The sequence below is a fragment of the Anas acuta genome, chromosome 7 (assembly GCF_963932015.1).
Source record: "Anas acuta chromosome 7, bAnaAcu1.1, whole genome shotgun sequence".
NCBI lineage: Eukaryota > Metazoa > Chordata > Aves > Anseriformes > Anatidae > Anas > Anas acuta.
This window is the reverse complement of record NC_088985.1, coordinates 27,199,186-27,219,299: the sequence shown is the minus strand read 5'-3', so window position 1 is coordinate 27,219,299 and position 20,114 is coordinate 27,199,186. Positions and strand designations below refer to the sequence as shown.

Here is a 20,114-nt window from a genome sequence, read left to right as displayed (position 1 = left end):
CTGAGAGCTTTTGAAATGAATTCTCTAAACTGATTCTCTAGTGTTCCCAGGTTCTCTGCAACTTGCCAGAGCTTCAAGTGTTTGGATTCTGCATCAGATTTCTAAGGGATGAATCTTATCCCAAGAGCTTGGAAATCAATACTTCTGGGTTTGTAGGTAGGGAGTTCGTATGTTGTTAACATCCTGTGGTAGGACAACTGATAGAATTCTGAAATTCTCAGAAGAATTCAAAACACAGTCTTTTTCCTCCAGCTTTCAGTGTTGCATTCATTCAGCTGATAAAACCACTTTCCTGCAGTGTGGTGAGAGGAACTGGCCACTTGACAATGCTGCACCGTTCTGACAGGGTGGTTAATTTTGATGATGAGCACCAAGAGTAAATCTTATTAAGCTTATAAGAGTTTTGAAAGAGGCAGTTAATACTTTTAGTTTGTTTGTTTGTTTGTCCCCTTCCTCCTTATCCTTTTCATCCTTCCTTACCTTGCTCAGGATCTGTAATGAGTGCAGTTCCTGTCCCTCATTCCTTGATGGAAAACCTCTACCTGTTCCTGATCCTGTTCCTCTCTCCCCTCTAGCATGATTAAAAAATATAGCAAGAGAAATATGAGATTGGTATGTACAGGGGAGGGAGGCTTTTTAATTCTTTTTTTTTTTTTTTTAATTTAAAACTGGATTAATTTTTTAAATCTTAAGGGGACTTGTTTTGACCACAGTGCTGCTGAAAGTATCTCAGGTCTAATACTTTCCTTGAAGGTATTTGATGCTAATACGTCTTTACTTATACAGGAGTTATAACAGTGTGTCCTGGTCAAAGATGGAATTACGGGCTTCTGCCAGTCTCTATCTAAAAGCCACAGGAATGGAGCTGAATGTGTTCTGAATCCTGTGGAAGTAAATACTGGATATGCTGTTCATAAAGGGAAATATTGGATATGCTGTTCAATTGTTTAATACAAACAGCTGTCTTCATACCTCAGCGGTGGAATCTGTAGCTCATGCTGGTCATAACTCGTTAGCTCTTGTACAGATTTTTTTTTTTTTTTTCGTGACATAGGGGATTAGTGACAAGCTTTCTGTTCTACCTGGTACTTTTTCCGATCCTGTTTTACTTTTTTCAGCTTTGTGTGGTTGTGCTTTAGGAATAGCAGTAAGAGGGTGACCTGACAATTTCATATGGAGGAAGTTTCACTAATCAGGATGTCTCCATATCAGAATATTAAAAAAGCCAATAATTCATGTTTTTAATTATGCTTTTTTTTTTTTAACGGAACTGGAAATGAGGAGTCTTTATTTGAATACATCTTGCTTCCTTGAATAAGTTGTTTTTGAATAAATCCTCTTTGCTGAAATACAACAGTTTTCATTCTGATAGCATCAACCTGTTCTATAGAATATAGAGCAGAATTCCAGTGAGAATAGACCTTTAACAGGAATTTATATCCCAAGTCTGAAATGTGCACTTTATATCTGTTATCATCCCTGGGTGCCTGTTAAGGGGATTACTTACATCTTACCATCCTAAGTTTCTTTCCATAAACAAATGAAACCTTTGAGTCTGAGGTTCAAGGAATATGCTAAAATGAAACATGTTTTAACAGCTCTTTGGGGAGAAAGAGATAAGGTATAAAAGTGAAGAATTGATGACCTATTAACTGTTGCAATTTCCCACCATGAATTATTGACAACATGTGACATTACAACCTTACAAATTACTGTCCATAAACAGCTTGGAAAATATGACCTTTGCATTACAATTGGTCTCAAGATGCCTTCCAGCTTATTACATACAGCTGCTGCTGGCATATTTTGTTGCAGCTGGAGTGGGTGAAAGAATGTAAGGAACTGAAGAACTTTGACTGTATAATCAGGAAAATATCACACCCCAAAAAGACTTGATAACAGCTGAAATGTCTCTTTTTAAGACTGGGCTCAATACTCTGGAGTTTTGGGGGCATCAAATTTTCGTTAACGAACTGAAGAAAGCCAACTAATTAAGTTCATTTGTCCTTATATTCTGTCTTGTCCCTTTTTAAAGCAAATGATGATGCTGTTCATAGATACTGTAAAATAATGTTATTCTTATTTTTCATACTTGTTTGATTGTGATGACCAGTGGGTGAAAGCTGAATGAATAGTTTTTTTCAGTTTTATTATGGTGAAATGAGTGCACTAAATTCTTTTTGTTGCTCATATGATTAACACAAGCTAAAATGTGCTGAATTTCACCCTGAGAATTCTGCTGATTTAGGATAAGCTGAGAACACAATGACTTGATTTTACATCTTTTCTTTTTAGCATTATTTAACAACTAAATGAATATTGGCAGCTGGAGAGCTCATAAGGTGGCTTTTGAATCTTAGGCCTGAGACACATTAAATTCTAATTTAACTCCTTTAACAAAGGTTTGCCATAAGGAAGTGAGACCTTCCACATTTCTGCTAGAGCAAACCAAAACCAGGACAGGTGTGATGCAGTTTGTTATTTTAGGGTAAGATGCATAGGAAATGCTAGAACAGTGTTTGCAGGGTATCCCCACCACAGTATAATAAGACTAACAAATCAAAAGTGTCTCTGCATGAAGCTTTTTGTTTTCTCAGTGTCTGGGAAACATTACTTGTGTTTATTAGTATACTGTTCATCACTGACAGAAGACCAGTAGAAGCAGTATACATTCCCAACTGTGTTGATGGGGAAACTAGGATTATGGGGTGGGAGGGTGTGTGTGCGCGCACGTGTGTGGAATAGAAAGCTTGGATTTGACTCCTGCTCTCTTAGAGCTAGGCAAGGTGGAAGCCTTGATTTAAAGTTAGAGCAGATCAGAATGTTATTAAATCCATCTCCCTCTGCAGTAGAGGACAGGGTAGAATATCAAGAATAAAGAGCCAGAAGTTCTTCAAACTAAGTATTCCCTTCTTGCCTTCCATAACTCTTAAGCATTGCATGCTTGATATGTATAATAAAACCAACTTACATGACAGAACTGTTGTTAGGAGTGATCAATTAATGTTTTCAGGGCACTTTTGGGATCTAAAGATGAAATTCACTTATGGTCATAAGTTTCACTACCCCTGTTGCCCCAGGATGAAAGTTTTACTTTAAAGATTCAGTTTCTTCCCTGGGGTAAGAGGGAAGCAGTCTATTCAAGAACATCATCTCCTTATCTCTGTAGTTGCCTTGTGGCTATACAACATCATTCAATAATTCTGTCAAGTAGTATCTTTTGCTTGTGACAGAGTGCTAAACAGTGATTTATTGCTTGAATACACATTGCTTTCATGAAAGTGATTTGTTTAAACAACAGTAGCATTAAATAAATTATTCACTGCATACTAATGTTTCACTTTTATATGATGTAGTGAGCTCCTAAACAAGCAATCTGGGTATTGTGTATACCACATTAATCCTACTCTATTTTCCTTGTATCCCCTCACCCCTGGTCTTCTACCAGGACCTTACTCAAGGAAAGACCTTTAGTAGCCTTTCTCTTCTTTGTTACCTTTTTTGAGATCTTTCGTTCTTTCCTCAGACAGAGTTGGGTGAATTATGTTCAAGTGGAGGCTTGGATTAGTGGTTTGGGAAATACTGTGTGTGTTTGGAGTTTATAGATGTTTCTGAATCCTTCAGAAAGTCCTGTCTTAACCAGGAAGACACAACCATAAATAAAGCTGGGAAAATAGGATCCCAATGGTGGTATGTGGTATGTTTTCATGAAGTTTCTTCTCACACATTTCCTCTGTTTCTGAGAGCGCTATATGCTGTTCTCTTTTAACTGCCTGTGGCTATGCTCAAGCACTAGTTTGCACGTAAGTTCAAGTCTTTAAGAAACTCCTGAGAAGTAAGTTTTCATTTGTAGATGCAGGCTTTCCAAATGTGCGCTTCAGAAATGGCTTCTCAGCACTTAAAATCTTTGTCCCTTTGGCAAAGCCCTGAGCATCCTGAATAGCTCGGAATCTTTCAATAGCAAGCTCAAGAGCAGGCCAGGCACAGAACAGCGTAGTGCTTTTATCCAATTGACCCTTTCACCATTGCTGGATGTCCACTCTAAAACACTGGCAGGAACTGCATGTTTAAGCAAGAGCTGATGATTGACGGTGAATATAATAAGGTGTAAGAGAATAAATTTCCTTCCAAGTGGTTTAGGGCTTCACCCTGCTCTGTCCTTAATTCTGAAATAATTCCCCAAAGGTCTATGTGGGTATTCAGTAAAATGAATAAACAGAAGACTGCATTTCTCTCTTGAAACATGCACAGAGCACTTCTGCTAAAGGTTTTTAAACATCAATGCAATTAGTGTGTAATCGATTCTCTTCGTACAGACTTTTGTCTTCTGAAATAAAACCTTGTGTCTTTCTTAACTAATTTGCCTTTGTATTAAAACATTTCAAGATGACAGGCAGCTTTTTCTCTCTTGTTTTTGTCCTCCTTTCCATCTTCTTTGTCTACTTCTGACTGGAAGAAAATGTATTACTACATTTACTGGGAACCTGAATATCTCTGCTTTTGCTCCTACAGCAGTTTATTCCCTCAATTTTTAGCTCCTTTTCATTAGTGTATTTTGGATTTTTTTAGTTCATTAATCATATGTGGAGATGATCAGATATATTTTCAAGAAAAATAATCTTATTGAATGAAAGGAGAATTTGTAAGAATGGATTTCAAAGCTGGGGCAAAGACTCAAAGTGGGGAATTAAGTCTCCATTACCAGCACTAGCTATTCAGAATATTTTTTAGTATTTTAAAAATTATTATTTTTTTAATTTGAAATTATCTTTATTCTTTTAAATTATTAAAAAAATATTTTTTAAATTACTTTTAGACCATTAAAAATTAGTTTCATCCAAATGACAACCATGAAGACCGTAACTATCTTTAAAAGTTTTGTGGAAGAGTGTGGTGGTTTTACTGTGCTAGGCAGCTAAACACCACAACCGCTCTCTCATTCCCCCTCTTTAGATGAGGAGGGGAAGAAGTCAAGTAAAGAACAAGTCATGGGTTGAGATGAAGATAATTTAATTTAAGGGTTAAAATAATTAACGATTATTATAAACTAAACAATTTAACTAAAAAAAAAAAAGGGGGGGGGGGGAAAGGAAAAAAGGAAAAACAAACAAAACAAAGGCTATGTGGAAGTGCAGAGAAAAGAAATTACTCTCTACTTCCCACAAACGAGCAATGATTGACCACGTCCTTGAAGCAGGGCCTCAATGCATGTAGCCAGTTTGGGAGGAGGACCTATGTTTTCACGAAAGCCCACCCCTCCCCTCTTCTTCCTGTTTCCACCTTTTATTGCCGAGTGTGACGACATATGGTATGGAATATCCCTTTGGTTTAGGTCAGCTGACCTGGTGATGCTTCTCTTCTCACTTTTTTGCCCACACCCTAGGAGGGTTAGAGAGAGTCCTGCTGCTGTGCCAGCACTGCTCAGCAGTAGACACAACACTGGTGTGATAACACTGCTGTTCCAGCTACAAGTGCAGAGCACAGCACTGTATGGGCTGCCGCAGGGAAAGTTAACATCCCAGCCAGACTCAGTACAAAGAGATGCCTCATTTTACTTCTCTTTATTATAACACATATCATGGTCTCCTCTAAAAGTTGTCAGCATGACAGATCCCAGTAAGATGAGTGTAATAGAAACTGCCATATATCTTGCTCTACTGATTGTTTTTCATATTTTTCTTTATAACTCAATGTGATACGACAAGGGGGAATGGTTTTAAACTAAAAGAGGGGAGATTTAGATTAGATGCTAGGAGGAAATTCTTTACTTACAGTGAAGCACTGGAACAGGCTGTCCAGAGAAACTGTGGATGGAGCAGCTGGAGGTATTCAATGCCAGGTTGGATGGGGCCCTGGGCAACCTGATCTAGTAGACAGTATCTACAACATAAACTGTGAAGAAGTTTCCCAACTCATTTACATTTAGTATTCTGAACCCACTAGGTCCTTTTGATCTCCTAGGTCTTGTGAACTGAGAAGAAAAAAACAGTTCAGGACGTTCATGACTTTACAGCTGTCTTTCACATCTCCTTCGTTGTCTCCTTCTCAGATTCAGTTTAAGAAAATTCGCATTAAAAAAAAAAAAGAAATTCCACATCCTTGATCATTCTTGCTGGCTTTATCTGATCCTTATATTATTACGCACAATAGCCACCATGGCTTTTGAATTAAGATGAATGTAATCTGCTGACTGCTGAAAGTTAATAAGGTGAAGCATCATCCTCTGTAAGGCTAATTTTAATGTTTTCTCTCTAAAATTCTGCTATCACCTCCTGTCACGGATATGGTTGTGGGTAGCATCAGTGTTTTTTGTCCCTTATAAAATTTTTTTTTCATTACAGGTTCTTTATAACAAAGAATGTGGTGAAATCAGGAGTCGGTAGTCTAGGTACATAATCATGTGGTTGTTCTTCTCTGTCATCATGCTTTTCTTATCTTCCTTTGCCTGCAGATCTGCAGTCCATGTGAAAAACAAATTAACAAGTATTCACATCTCCATAGTTCTTGGAACTGGCCTAGTTTTTACAGTCCCTGATACTTGCTAACATGTAAAAATAAATAAATAAATAAAATTAATGGTAATAATATGAAGAACACGATTTGTATTGATAATTTGCCCCAAATAACGAGTTCTCTATAATTTCTCTTTATTCATGAGCAGTCTGTAAAATTCTTATTCGTGAATTACTCAGACTTGTTTGTGAATTTCTTTGAAAAAATTTCCTTACACAGCTGCCACACCAAAGAGCTTATTGAGAATATTCTTGTGTTTTGGTGGCTTCCTTCTTTTTCCCAACTCTAAAGTTCTGTGTTGCACTAGGGAGGTAGAGAGGAAGAAGGAAAAAGTTGTTCAGTTATTTGCAGTCCTGGATTAAATGCTGCATATGTTTGTACACTGCAGCCTAGCCAGAAAAAAAAAATCTGGATTATTAACAGATAATGCAGAAGAAAGCTTCAAGTCCTTTTGCTTCCTGCTCAATTATAGCAGACCACCAAACTTGTGAAAACTTAATTTAGTGCTTCTTTCTCATTGACTTATGTTCTTGCTAAGTAGGTGATAGAAAGGATCTCTAGAGTTTAATAAGTGTTTCATGGATCACGGCACATTGAGGTATACTTATCCAGCCACAATCAAGACAGTTTTTTTATTTTTTCCCCTTTGAACTCATTGCGTTACCTCATCAGGAGAGTCTTGTTAAGGGTAGCTAACAGCACTGTCATTTTTACATAGCTATATGTATTAAAGTATCTCATTACAAAAATATTGAGGCCTGGTTGTGCTGTGTGGGATAGTTCCTATACCTAAACATTTACAGTCCAGACAAATAGAGCAAGCAAACTGTGCACCAGCACTATTGTTTATCCCAGAAACTCTAGATGTGTTAAATATTCCTTGCATGGGTGAAGAGCACCAGAGAGAGGTGCTCATCAGAGACTGATGAGACTGGGAGGTGTTGTAATATGAGGAAACAGCAAAGATCAACCTGTGAGGTAGAGCGTTTAGCTGGCATATGATTGAAACTAGAAGTAGAAGGCAGAGCTAAGAAGGGCACAATATCTTTGGTATATGTTATGGGCAAAACATAGTCTCTATCAGGTTATTAATCCTAGCACCGAATTAATGTTCATGAAGGCCATCTGCAGTTATTCCATTCTGGAAATTGGTAGTCCTAAGGCTGTTGCTTGAAGAAGAAAAACAAACAAACAAAACACACACACACACACACACACACACACACACACACAAAAAGGAAAAAACAACACAACCACTCAACTGTGGTGCTGGTCAAGAAGACAGAATAGATATTTCAAATCACTTATCAAGTGTATTGTTTTCTAATGCATCCAACAAAGAGTTGAGAAAGGAGCAGTATGTATACAAATAATGCTGAGAGTTGATGGTGCACCAGTGAGAAAAATGGGCAATTATTGGCTTAAATCTTTTTCAGTTCTGTGACTTAACCTGGGACAGCTACACTCTCAACTGAAACAGATGCAAATTTACATACAGAGCATAGATGTCTGAAACATTAAAGGAGAGGTGCTGTTTTGCCTCCATTAGCAATGGCCTGTTGTGATTTTTGAAAACAGCACTTAAATCCTATAGAACCAATCCTTCTGGCACAGTTTCAGGTCAATCTTGAGGTAGCATTGTAAAATTCAGACCCCAGGAAGTTATAGCGAACAACTTGAAAAATTTGATTGCATTCTTCTGTTTGAAAAATCTCTATCACCGTGGAGCTGTAAAAGTTGTTTGTTTGAATTTAGTACCCTGTTGTGCTGTGTCAAGTGGAAAGCATTCCCAGAGAAGACCTGGGGGTGATGAGAATACAGCTGATAAAATATATCCAAGATGAGAGCACTGTTGGTGTAAAAGAGAATGAGTTGGAATACCAGGCAGATCATTTTGTACGGTGGGTCTTTAATAATGATGATTAGACATTAGGCACAATGATTTTTCTGGTCTGCATCCATGTTTAGTCTAGCTTGAATAAGTACAGCAATGTTTTAACATCATGTTCACATGGTGTTCCTAGGACTAAATTTGCAGTAGTGAATAGTGCAAAACATAGATCCGTGAATTAGTTACGTGGCCACAGACAGCATCTGTTGCTTTCTTCCTGTTGTGTTCTGAACCTGATCACCCATGTGCAGACTCTCAGCAGCATGCTGCCCAGCTAGTTCAGCCCTGTTTTTAATGAGACTAAATATATTTTTTTTGCCTAGGGAAAAAAGTCAGGTTAAATGTAATCCTTGCATTAAGTTTGGAACTAGCACTGAAGTAAAGGATGAACTTGGGTCAGTACCCTGTGCAGTACCATATAGACTTCCTAGATGCATTTGTGTAGCAGATGAAAACAAGGTCAAAACAAAGATTTAACCTAGTACTAAAAGTGGGTTGGTAGTAGAGGAAAGGGGTGTGTGTGTGTTGGGGGGATGAGATGGTGTGGACCAGTTGAAGATAGGTTTGAGAAAAATGAAGCTATGCTTACCCTACAGCTCCTCCCAAAGTTGCAGAGATCTTTCACGGGCCTGAACTGGACACTTGAAAGAGCAGTAGTTTTGGTCCAGCCACTGATTTTCATCTTAAACCTATAGGCAGGCCTTTACAACCTGAGTCTTAAAAGGCAATTATGGGTCAGGAGTTCTTATCAAACTGCAAAACTTTTGGTTTCAATTAAGACATCGTGGCTCACAAGGTATGAACAACCATTCTTTCCTAGAATAGCTACTGGGAGCTGGTTTCATCTGGGAGATGTGTAAAACAGGTTTAAATATCTCTTCTGTCAGTCTTTTGTTTCCCAGGTGAGTGTACTAACTCACCTTTCCTTCTGTCCTTTTTTCTTCTGGGGCTTTTCAACTTCATATGAAGTAATTTAAACAAGCAAACACTTTTAGGGCTATACCATGGCTAGTGCTCACCAAGCATGCAATAGAGCCAAGAAGTTCTGCTCTTGGCTGTCATCACAAAGTGATGAAGACTTTTCTCTCCACTTCTATACCTGTTATGGCAGAAAAAACTACTTCAAATGCTGTTCCTGCTGAAGAAGAGGTCTTGCATTTCTCTGGAATAGGAAGAGCCATCTGTATTCAGACAAAAACTGGCATAAGACTGGATTTTCAACTTTTTTATTGTCTCTGATTTGCTTGTTGTTTTCTTCTTGCCCTTGTTGGGTTGTATTGATTGGTGAGTGGTAAAGAAGGGGGAAAAATACAGTCCCAGGGGAAGAAAAAAAAACAAAGAAAATAAAAAAGGCGAGACAGTATTTTTCATTTCATTACTGTGTTCCTTCACAGCTGTATTCTGACATTTAGAACAACATAATATGCATGTCTCTGTTCATTAGGTTTCTCAGTACTACATAGTGACAGCCACAGAGGAGAGGGAGGGGGCGAAGAAAGGAAAGAAAGAAATGATCTTAAACATGAAGTAACCTTTGCAGGCTAAACAACAAAGAAATGAGAACAGCGAAGGAGAAATACTTTTTCTGAAAGAGTAAACAACCAAAATCATGGCCTTGAATTAGGTTATTCAAATAACATTATGAAGGGGAAAAGAGAATACTGAACTCAAGGCAGAAATAACTAATTTTCTGCCCAATGACTTGTTTTGTATGCATATCTTTGAGCAGATCTATTACTAGTGTTTGAACCAGAGTAAATGACACAAGCAGAAGACTGCTGAAACTAAGGATTGCCTTAAAGCTGGGTCAGGAGCTGATACACGCCCAGGAAAATGGGAAATTTGTTCTAGCAATAAGTATCTACATCATGTGCAGTTATCTAAGCTATTACATAACGAACACCTTCATGTATATGATACAAGGTGTTGTCAAATACAAATACTAGCTTTGAAATGTTAAATGTTATTTAATCATAATTTTACTCAGAAGCCAGTGTATAACAATGTTACTTTAGATTTTAAAGGTCTAAGCTGCAACAACCATGCATATTTTAATGGGTCCTGGAATACCTCTTATTGTAGAAGAATTGTTAGATACACACACACACACAAAAGCAATATGACTTTCCCCACATTAGTTCAAAGTTCAAAACCAAGACATTTCAGCTCTCTGTAAGTGGGGGGGAAAAAAAAGGGAAAACAAAACACAACTCGTTGGCAGTTTTGTTTACTTTTGTCATGTCATTATTTCTGAGATGTCAATTACAGTTTCTTTTTTAAATTAGGAAATTGAAGTTCTCAATGGAGTTTTCTTTTGTAGAAATGTGGAATCATAGAATCATCTAATCATTAAGGCTGGAAGAGACCTTCATGCTCATTTGGTCCAACCAGCACCCTACTATCACTATCACCCAATAAAGTTTGTCTCTGAGCACCACATACAATCTCTCCTTGATCCACCTCAGGGACAGTGATGCCACCACTTCCCTGGATTTATGATCTCTCCTTAAAGTTGGGAGGGGGAGAGAGAAGTCAAAACAATGAGAAACTCGTGAAAAATAATTGTTTAATTCTAGCAGTTGCAAGTTGCTAATTTTAGTAATCCAGAAAATTAGGCCTGACTTTAATTCCTAGGTTTTACAGACAGGGGAAGTGGGCTTCATGAGATCTTTCTATGACTTTCCCCATGTCAGCTCAAGGCAAAGACTGTGTGAAAACCCTACTGTGTTTCTTACTTACTCTTCCTAGTTTCTATGCCTGCTATTTTCTGGTCTACCTCTAAAACTACCAGATGTCAAAATATTTGTTAGGGGAATAGTTATTAGTCATTTATGTCTCTAGTTCCTCTGGCAAGCAGAGGAGGATGGTGCCAGGAAAAGATAACAAGGCTTGGAAAAAGATATAAGCAGCTTCCCTGCAACTGTCCAGCTGCTTTGCAGATCAAGGGAGGCTGGAAGCTGAAAGCATGTGCAGCTCCCACATCATATGGAAGGTCTCTATGCAAGCTGGTGCTGAACCTTATTACTGATTTTACCATTGTTTCATCAGTAGAGCAGTTATTTGGAAAGGCTTTATATACTCCCATGTGCTCATACCTCCTTCCTCTTCTGTTTGCCTTTTACCCCCTTAAGTTTCATTCACTTGCGAAGTAGGGGATTTAAAGACTTGTTCAAAGGGGTGAGGGATAGCAGTGACATAGTTTGGACCCAGACACACAGCTGCCTGTCTGTCACCAATTAACATTCTTAGGAAAGAGGAGATTGAAATTTTAGCGCTTTATAAAGCCTAAATTGGTTTGCAAATCATATACGACCACTGCTGCTCTGCCATCTGGGGGCTAACAATGTGCATGTTGGCCACCTCTTCAAAGAGAACCTGCTGGTTGGAGGGAGGCCGTGTCAGGATGCCCTTGGGAGTCAGCAGGCATAAGGAAGTGGTGTGTGTGCATGTGGAAACAATTGACATAAACTGCTCTCTGTCATAGCTGTTGTCCTTGGGGTCCCTGGCTAGGGCAGGATTTAACCAAGAGGCTGTTTCAGGGGGACATGACCATGGATCATTTCCCAGTTTTCTGCAGGGTGGCTCTCACTGGAGTGTCATGTTGGGATCCATGGTTGGTGGTCAGGGCATCTGGAGAGATCTGGGGGCAGCTTGTTGTAGTGGGGTAGGGTTGGTGGGGAGCCATGTGAGGGAGGCACTGAGGAAATTAGGCGTGGAGACAGACTAGGAGTCACACGGGCTCAGTACTGAGCTGTACCTGGAGTTGCAGGGAGCCCTAGGGCAGGCCCATGGACTCAGCTCTGGGAGCTGCAGGGTTGCCCTCTGTGCCACCCTGGGCAGGCCTCATCTGCCCCTTGGTAAAAGATAGAGTAGGCTGGTGGCTCCTGAGGGCTGTGAGGTGTCCCCACAGTGTGTTGGGGACTACCACTCATAGCTTTGGTGTGGGGAAGCCTTGGGCATCAGGTACCTCAATGTGGATGCTCTTCTACGGTCTCCATTTATTTCTGGAACTGTTTGTGCAATGTCACCAAACTATAAAACTGGGGTCCCTGCCCTTGTCTTCTGCCTGGTGGGGTTTGCACTTTAACAGCTAGAGTTTCCAGTCAGTCTTTAGTGCACAGCAGGATGAGGCTCTTGTTTTGGATGCAAAGCAGTAAGTGGATGTAGAGGAAGATGGGAAGCAGGAGGTTAAAATGGGAGTGAGCAGGTAGGAAGGGAGGCTTCTTTTCTTCCAGTAGATGTCATAGAAGATGTTTGGTTCTGGTCAACTGCTGTTTTTTCAAGTGCTTCTCCTGTTTTCCCCATCAGCTGCATGTGACTTGTGTTCATTCAGATCACAAATGTTTTGGATTGACCTTGTTTGTGCTACAAGTAAATTAACTTGTGCTGTAGAAATGAATAAATCTGTCTCTTAAATGCATATAACCTGTTCCCTGTGCTTTTTTTTTTCAATAGCTATATGCTTATGTCCTCAGCTCCCACATTACCATGCTTTTTCTGGTCCTTATATGCTGAGCATATCAGAAAAGATTCTGTTGCTGCTGTGGTGGGTTCAGGGCTATTTGCTTGTAGGAGGCAGGATGGCTTTTGCCTTTGGAAAATGGTAATGGCAAGTTCTGTTCCTTTCTCTCAGTGTAAGCAGTGACTTGGATAATCCTCTGTCATACTGCTGCTAGCTTCCACAGAGCTTATAGGGACTGAATTTTTTTCAGTCCTTGGCTTCTGTGCCAAATTGTTAGAAACTAGCTGATGAAAATTAAAGTTATCAAGGGAATAGAGGGGTGCATATCTGTAAACCTCATTTCTTAGGAACCCAGGCTGAAGATGAAAATGTAGAGGTATATAGATCAGGGTTTTTGTCAGATGAGAAGTGTTGTGCCTCTTCAATTTACTGCAGTCTTAATGGGATAGGGAGGAGGAGATGTATGGTGATCTGGTAGGGAGAAATACAAAATAAATTAGTAGCAATAATAATGGTCTCATAGTTTGTCCCAAATGTAGGTCTTGTTAAAGGAGCTTATCATCTTGAATGCCATTATTATTATTATTATTATTATTATTAAGCATTAACAAAAGAGCAGACTGAAATATTTTGCTGGAAATTCTTTTTGATAAAATTACCCTCCTCCCTGGCAAGGTAATTTTATTCTAGAAGTATCTGTTTTGACAGGAGGGAAGAGCTGTTTATCAAAAGAGCCAATAAAACTAGATGTGGAAACATTTCCATTCTGGCTAAATCTAAAGCTTCTCACTGAAGTTATAGAAATGTCGGTTATTGGAGACATTTGGAGGTCCCTAGTTCAACTTCCTGCTCAAAACAGAGTTATCACCAGCTATAGATAAGGTCGACCCTATTTTTATCTAGCCAGGTCTTGAGAACCTCCAACATGGAGGGCTCTGCAGGTGTTCTGGGCAGCCTGTCCCAGTGTTGAAGAATTTTTTTCATGGATATTTTTTGCTGATATCCAGTCGAAGTCTCCCAGGCCACAGTGGGTGATCATTTGCCAATTTTTTTTTAATCTTTAATCATCTGCCACAAATGGAAAATTTGGCTGAACACAGGCTAGTGGATTATCCATGCATTGCAGCTGTGAAAAATATCAGCCATTTCAGTGCTTGTGAAACAGAGCAGAAAGTAACCTACCACAGAGCAGATCTTATCTGGTATCCTAAAACAATATGTCTAGCATGTTAACTCCTTCCCATGCATTCTTCCTCCTAGGGTTAAGGGAAGAACCTGTTCACAAATGGAGAGCAGTTGAGCAGAAAAAGGTCTGACTGGCTCAAGATAGACCTCTGCAAATACTCCTCATGTCAGTTTAAGCAAATACTTTTAAGAATTCATTCAATTATGTTAAGCACCCATTAAAGGAATCCTAAGTCCTCCCTGGGGTCATTTCAGTTCTATAAGATTGTAATTGTTTGAGACTAACCATGATTTCTTCTTTTGCCTTCAGGTGATTCTAATTCTGACCAAGCTGTACGACTACAACCTGGGAAGCATCACAGAAAGCTCTCTTTGGAGGTATGAAGATAATTTGAGCTAATAATTACCACCTTACTTAAATAGGAGCATCCTGATTCGATTCTTTTATTGAATTTAATTGGATTTTTTAAAAATATGCTGGAAGGTTTGTAGCTTACCCATCTCTCTTGTTTCTATTCTTTCATACTTAAGGATGAAGAGGCTGAAGTCTTGATTGTTTTGTTTCAGCTAGATAACACTTCACGAACCTGCTGTCATTTGATTTCCCCTTTTCTATCTTATTCAGAATCAAATCAACCAACGGGTTTATTTTTAGAACTCAACAGCCCCAGGTCCTTGTTTATAATGACGAATCTCATGGCTGTCTACTGCCCAAATGATAGTTATGAAAAGTCAGTGCTGTTAAGACTGGGAGCATATTTGCATTTAAAGTTTGCTCAAATGAGTATTCCAGGTCTGTTTGTTCAGAACTCATAGTTTTAGTACCAGATAATGGATTTCTACTCATGTGGTGATATCTGCTATAGTAATTTATAGAGGATGCCTTGTGACTTTTGATTTCAAAAGCATATCATGCACATTTGGATTCAAGGAGAGCAGGTAGTACTTTTTTTTTTTTTTTAATATATATATATATTTTATTTTAAATAAATCTCAAAAATGGATCTAAGGGGTGTTTACTTCATATTTTTTTAGTGGTAGCATCAGGAGCTGTAATGGATGAAAGGGGAGTTTTCTCATCCTTCCATCTACAAAGCTTTGGTGGGCAGACTAGGGCTTTGTTTGCAGGTTTGATGGAGGTGGACAGACTACTGTATTGATACAAGAAAACTACAGTTATTTTAAAACTAAAAGTTCATGTGAGATTGAACTTGTTTTGATAAACTTGTTTAGGAAAGGATTTTCAGCTCCCAGGAAGAATTTTGTGTCAGAAGTAGAAAAAATAACCTTTCTGTCCAAGAAACTGAGAAGGGATTTAAGAGAAAAACAGAAGAGGGATGTGGTCTGGAGTGTGTTGTAAACTCAGTGTAAGTGCTCTGCCACACTAGTGTGCAGAAGACAAGTGCATTATTTCTCTCTGCTCAAAATAAATCTAAAAAGAATTAAGAAAAAAAAAAAAGAGGGAGGAACCAGCCCCAAACTAAAGACATATCAAAACTTCAAGAATTTTCTTTCTAGCAATAGGAACACACAAAATTATGATTTTGAGGGGTTAGATAAATAGTCTCTTATCTTACTGCAGGGATAGTTTAATTTTTCCATTTCATATACATCACTGCTAAGGCTTGAGATAAAAAATGATCTTATTGTCTCTACTATCCTTTTCCTCTTATGATATGCACATTGAGTAGCTCAACCTACGATCTCTCAGGATTGATGCTTTTGCAGAATTTTTCTAAAGGGGCTTTGGGATAAATTGATTCCACAATGGTTTCAAGAAATAATATTCATAAATGCAAAATCTGTTATTTTTATTTCCTCTTACTAACCTCACTTGTTTCTCTCTGAAAAATCTCCATCTGTTCTATTAGTCATTGAGAAAGGCATGGTGTTTCACCATGTGGAGAAACCTCCTTCCCTGGTGCTGAAGAACTACTTGTGATGCAGTACAGGATTGAGTTGAAATACTAATTTAGGACTAAATATAGTATAGCCACATAGGAGAGGAGAAAATACCTCTTATTGAGGTGTATGAATTTGGGCACGATTGTACTGATGAGTTTATGCTGTTGCCTGTTCCAGAACAGGGTTCTGTGGAGTCTGAATTTGACCCTTATTAAAAGAGAAGAGACTGTGAATATCACTGGAAGGTTGTACAAGAATCTGGGACTTTTGGTGGTATACCAGGCCTAGATCTAGTGAGTGTTGTGCACTTGTCTATAGTTCAGACTGTCCTAATGTTAGAATGTGACATAACATCAGAAAAGCTATATTATTTCCTCTAATCCTATTGCCAAAAAGTAGTCTAGGAGAGACTATATGAACAGGAGCTTCATATCTGACACTTCCTTGTAATGTTCTTCCAGCCTTCGTTCTTTGGGTTGACGTTTAGGGTCCTTCCTCACCCTTCAGTTTAAGGTCTGTCTGAGTCTGAATTTTTTTTTGCTTTTAGTATGTCAGCGGTTTGTACTAATATAAAAAATGTTTCACTTCTCAGTGGTTCCAAGAAAGAATATTCACAAAAGTAGAACTTTACTAGAGATAAACTAACTTAGTATTGTCTAGAGTGTTTTAATATTAATACCCTTGGCATCTTGGAGCAAAGAGTACCATAGATTTGAGAAACTGCTTGGCTTGTTTTGAACATGTCAGCTCAAGTTTCACTTGACACATGTCACTTGTCAGGACTTGGTTACAGCTGCATGGCCAACCATCCAGTATCCCAGGGATAATGTTTTTGACTAGGAGATATCAGAGGGGAATCAGGACAGCTAAAATGAACATATGTAGCTTTGCAGTGCTCTGCTATTATTCTTGATTGGCCCTTTGGTGTTCATTACCTCTCCGTCACCAGTGCACTTCTCTTACCTTATTCCTGTTGCCTTAATTCAGGCCCAGGTGGTTACACTGTGCTCTATCCCAAGTCTGGCTCTGCTATTAGATCCATGCTCACCATGCAGGCATGTGTTTGGTTCTCTAATAAATATCCCTCTCAAGATCCCATGACAGCCTCTCTGTTCTTTCTGTGATGGAAAGAAATGACAAAATGGGCATATCTTATTATTTAATGTACCTGACAGGGAGGTTATTAGCTGTCACACCTCCTGGCTACTTAAGTGACATGTTAATTTACATCTCGTTGATTGTTTCAAAAAGATACAAAAATGGACTTGAGTGATGGGAAGAAACATATCTTGCACTTCAATTTATTTCTTGCCTCTAGGTTTGATGCTAGGGAATGGAAGAAATCATGATCTCATGTCTAGTTTGATTTCTGATGTCAAGATTTCTGTTTCTGAAGGATAGAGGAGAAAGACAGGTAATTCTGCAGGTACCCACAACTGAAGAGGAATCTCAGCCTTGAGAACATGACAAAGAAATACCACCGTTGCCTCCTGTGCAGAGTGTGTTCTGAAAAGGTTGATGAATGATGAGGGGCGATTTAGAATCATGTCACAGACACGAGTCATTTGTGCTATAGCTGGTTATAAGCACATCTGTCAGCGGAAGGTATAGTTGGGTGATTTAAGCAGTTTTGTGACTGATGGGACTGTAACCATCTATAACACAACTATGCCATTGCCTACAAGATATGAATCTGTCTTCTTTATAAACACGCTGCTACCTACTAGGATGACATTTCTTTGTAATTTTTCAGCCAGTTTAACTACAGCTGGCTGCAGTACTAATGGATGGAGATCGCCCTTCTGAAACGACCGATGAATTAAGACACTACTGGTGACAGACACAAAAGGACAAAATACAGTAAAAGGAAAAGAAATAAATTCTATACAATCTTCTAAAGTACTGAAGTTCAGAAGCTCACCAAGCTTTAGATGCCAAGTGAACTGCTGATTCTGTATATGGTAAATTAAATTCTGTATCAGGCTGGGCTTGACTTTAATTATGTTATTATCTCAGCATACTTTTTCCACTGTTTTAGTTGAGGTGATTTTATTTATTTATTTATTTATTTATTTTTCTATAGAAGAGAAAGAAAACACTGAGGAGAAAAAACTATCTTTCACTGAGCAATTAACTGAGCGTACTGGGTTTATTTCTCTTCCTGTCTTGGGTATCTCTCAGATCACAAAGAGGATTAAGCAGTGAATGTTAGGAGAAGATGTTTTTTATCACTGGAATAAGATAAGCTTATGTTTGCAGTAAATAAAAATGTCAGAATAGTCACTATGGTATGCATGATCTGCAGACAGTGGAATGGGAGGACTAATCTTTTTTCTTCCTGTTTGCATAAATATGATACTCTGGAGAGATGTACAGGACTCCTTCCAACAGGACCTTGAGAGGCTGATGAACAATGAATGTTGCCATTCACCTCTTTCTTTTCTTATAGTTCTGTATTTGGTTAGAAAGTACTAATTTCATAGAATTTTCTGTAAATGTAGCAGTAATTAAACTCTGCTTTTCAGCCAGTAAGTAGGAAGATGTAGGGTTTGCTTGGCTTGAGAATGTTTATGTCTGAACAGATATTTGTTGCTCTGTTAGTTCTAGTAGTTACTGATGATGCTTCTGTACTTGGATGCTGTACTTGAACTCTCAGCTTACAGTTCAGGCCTTCTGGTAGTTTCCAGCCTGTACTCCACAGTTCTTAGTTTCTGCTATAGGGAAGCTTCTGTATATATGCTGTAAATGAATCTCAAGAACTCTGGAAAAGACTCATGAGTCATATAGGTCTAGTTTTAACTTCCCATATGTAAAGTAGGGGATAATAAAAGTTACTTTTTTTTTTTTTTTTTTTTTTTGAGAGAAGTGAATTTTGGATGCATTTAGCTAACTAGTGTCTTCAACATTTTGAGGATCACACGGTGATAAATACTAGATAAAAAGTCTCAGGTCTCAGAACTCTAGGGCTCTGTTTCTAGATTTGTTATGGCCTTCTTTTTTTTCCGTTGAGCTACAGTCTTTTAGCCTATCTATCAGTTTACTAATCCCCAACTTCTGACACTACCAACACATGTTATCCTGCAATTCTGTCCCTTCAATAAGAGAAACTGTGTATTTACAAGATTAAAATAATATAATAATAAAGAAAAATAATAACAAAAAAATAATCCTTAGAGCATCTCCACTTCTAGATGTAGGAGTAGCTTTCATTTCTTCCATAGTACTACTTAATAAAATAATGAATTCACTGGGAGTTGAGTGTAAGATGACATCTCTTGCTCAAGGAACTGTAAGAAACATGCTTTTAAAGAATTACTGCTATGTCCTAATTTTGTTCCTGTTCTCTTCTGCTATTAGCCACTTCAGAAGACAAAATACTGGGCAAAGGCAGACTTGAAGTCTAAGTACCATCAGTATTGTGTATGTATGATGAGTAATCTTGCAGTCATCATCATGAAGGGAAGTGATATGGTGAAAACGCTTGTTAATGGAAATAGGTTTGTGTTAGTATGTCAGATCATGAAAAGGAGCAATGGAGTAACAGAAATGAGTTATTTCCTCTTACAGCTGCTATAGGGATAGGAGTTATAGGGAGAGAGGTAGATAAAGACTGAAGAGACTTTCTGGGTACAACCTTGCATTATCACAGAATCTCTAGGTTGGAAGAGACCTCAAGATCATCGAGTCCAACCTCTAACCTAACACTAACAGTACCCACTAAACCATATCCCTAAGTTCTACATCTAAACGTCTTTTGAAGACTTCCAGGGATGGTGACTCCACCACCTCCCTGGGCAGCCCGTTCCAGTGCCTAACAACCCTTTCAGTAAAGAAATTCTTCCTAACATCTAACCTAAAACTCCCCTGGCGTAACTTTAGCCCATTCCCCCTCGTCCTGTCACCAGGCACATGGGAGAACAGGCCAACCCCCACCTCGCTACAGCCTCCTTTAATGTACTTATACAGAGCAATAAGGTCACCCCTGAGCCTCCTCTTCTCTAGGCTGAACAAGCCCAGCTCCTTCAGCCGCTCCTCATAGGACTTACTCTCCAGGCCCCTCACCAGCTTTGTCGCCCTTCTTTGGACCCGCTCAAGCACCTCGATGTCCTTCTTGTAGCGAGGGGCCCAAAACTGAACACAGTACCCGAGGTGCGGCCT

At 38.8% G+C, this 20,114-nt stretch overlaps 1 protein-coding gene across 5 annotated transcripts in view; it reads left to right on the top strand.

The window, feature by feature from the left end:
* The window catches only part of SORCS1 (sortilin related VPS10 domain containing receptor 1), a 288,583-nt gene that overhangs the window by 76,002 nt on the left and 192,467 nt on the right, over nucleotides 1-20,114 (top strand). For all 5 annotated transcript variants that reach the window (XM_068688480.1, XM_068688479.1, XM_068688478.1 and 2 more), the window contains exon 2: nucleotides 14,362-14,429. In XM_068688480.1, the coding sequence (XP_068544581.1) occupies nucleotides 14,362-14,429 (68 nt within the window). The remainder of the gene's footprint in view (nucleotides 1-14,361; nucleotides 14,430-20,114) is intronic.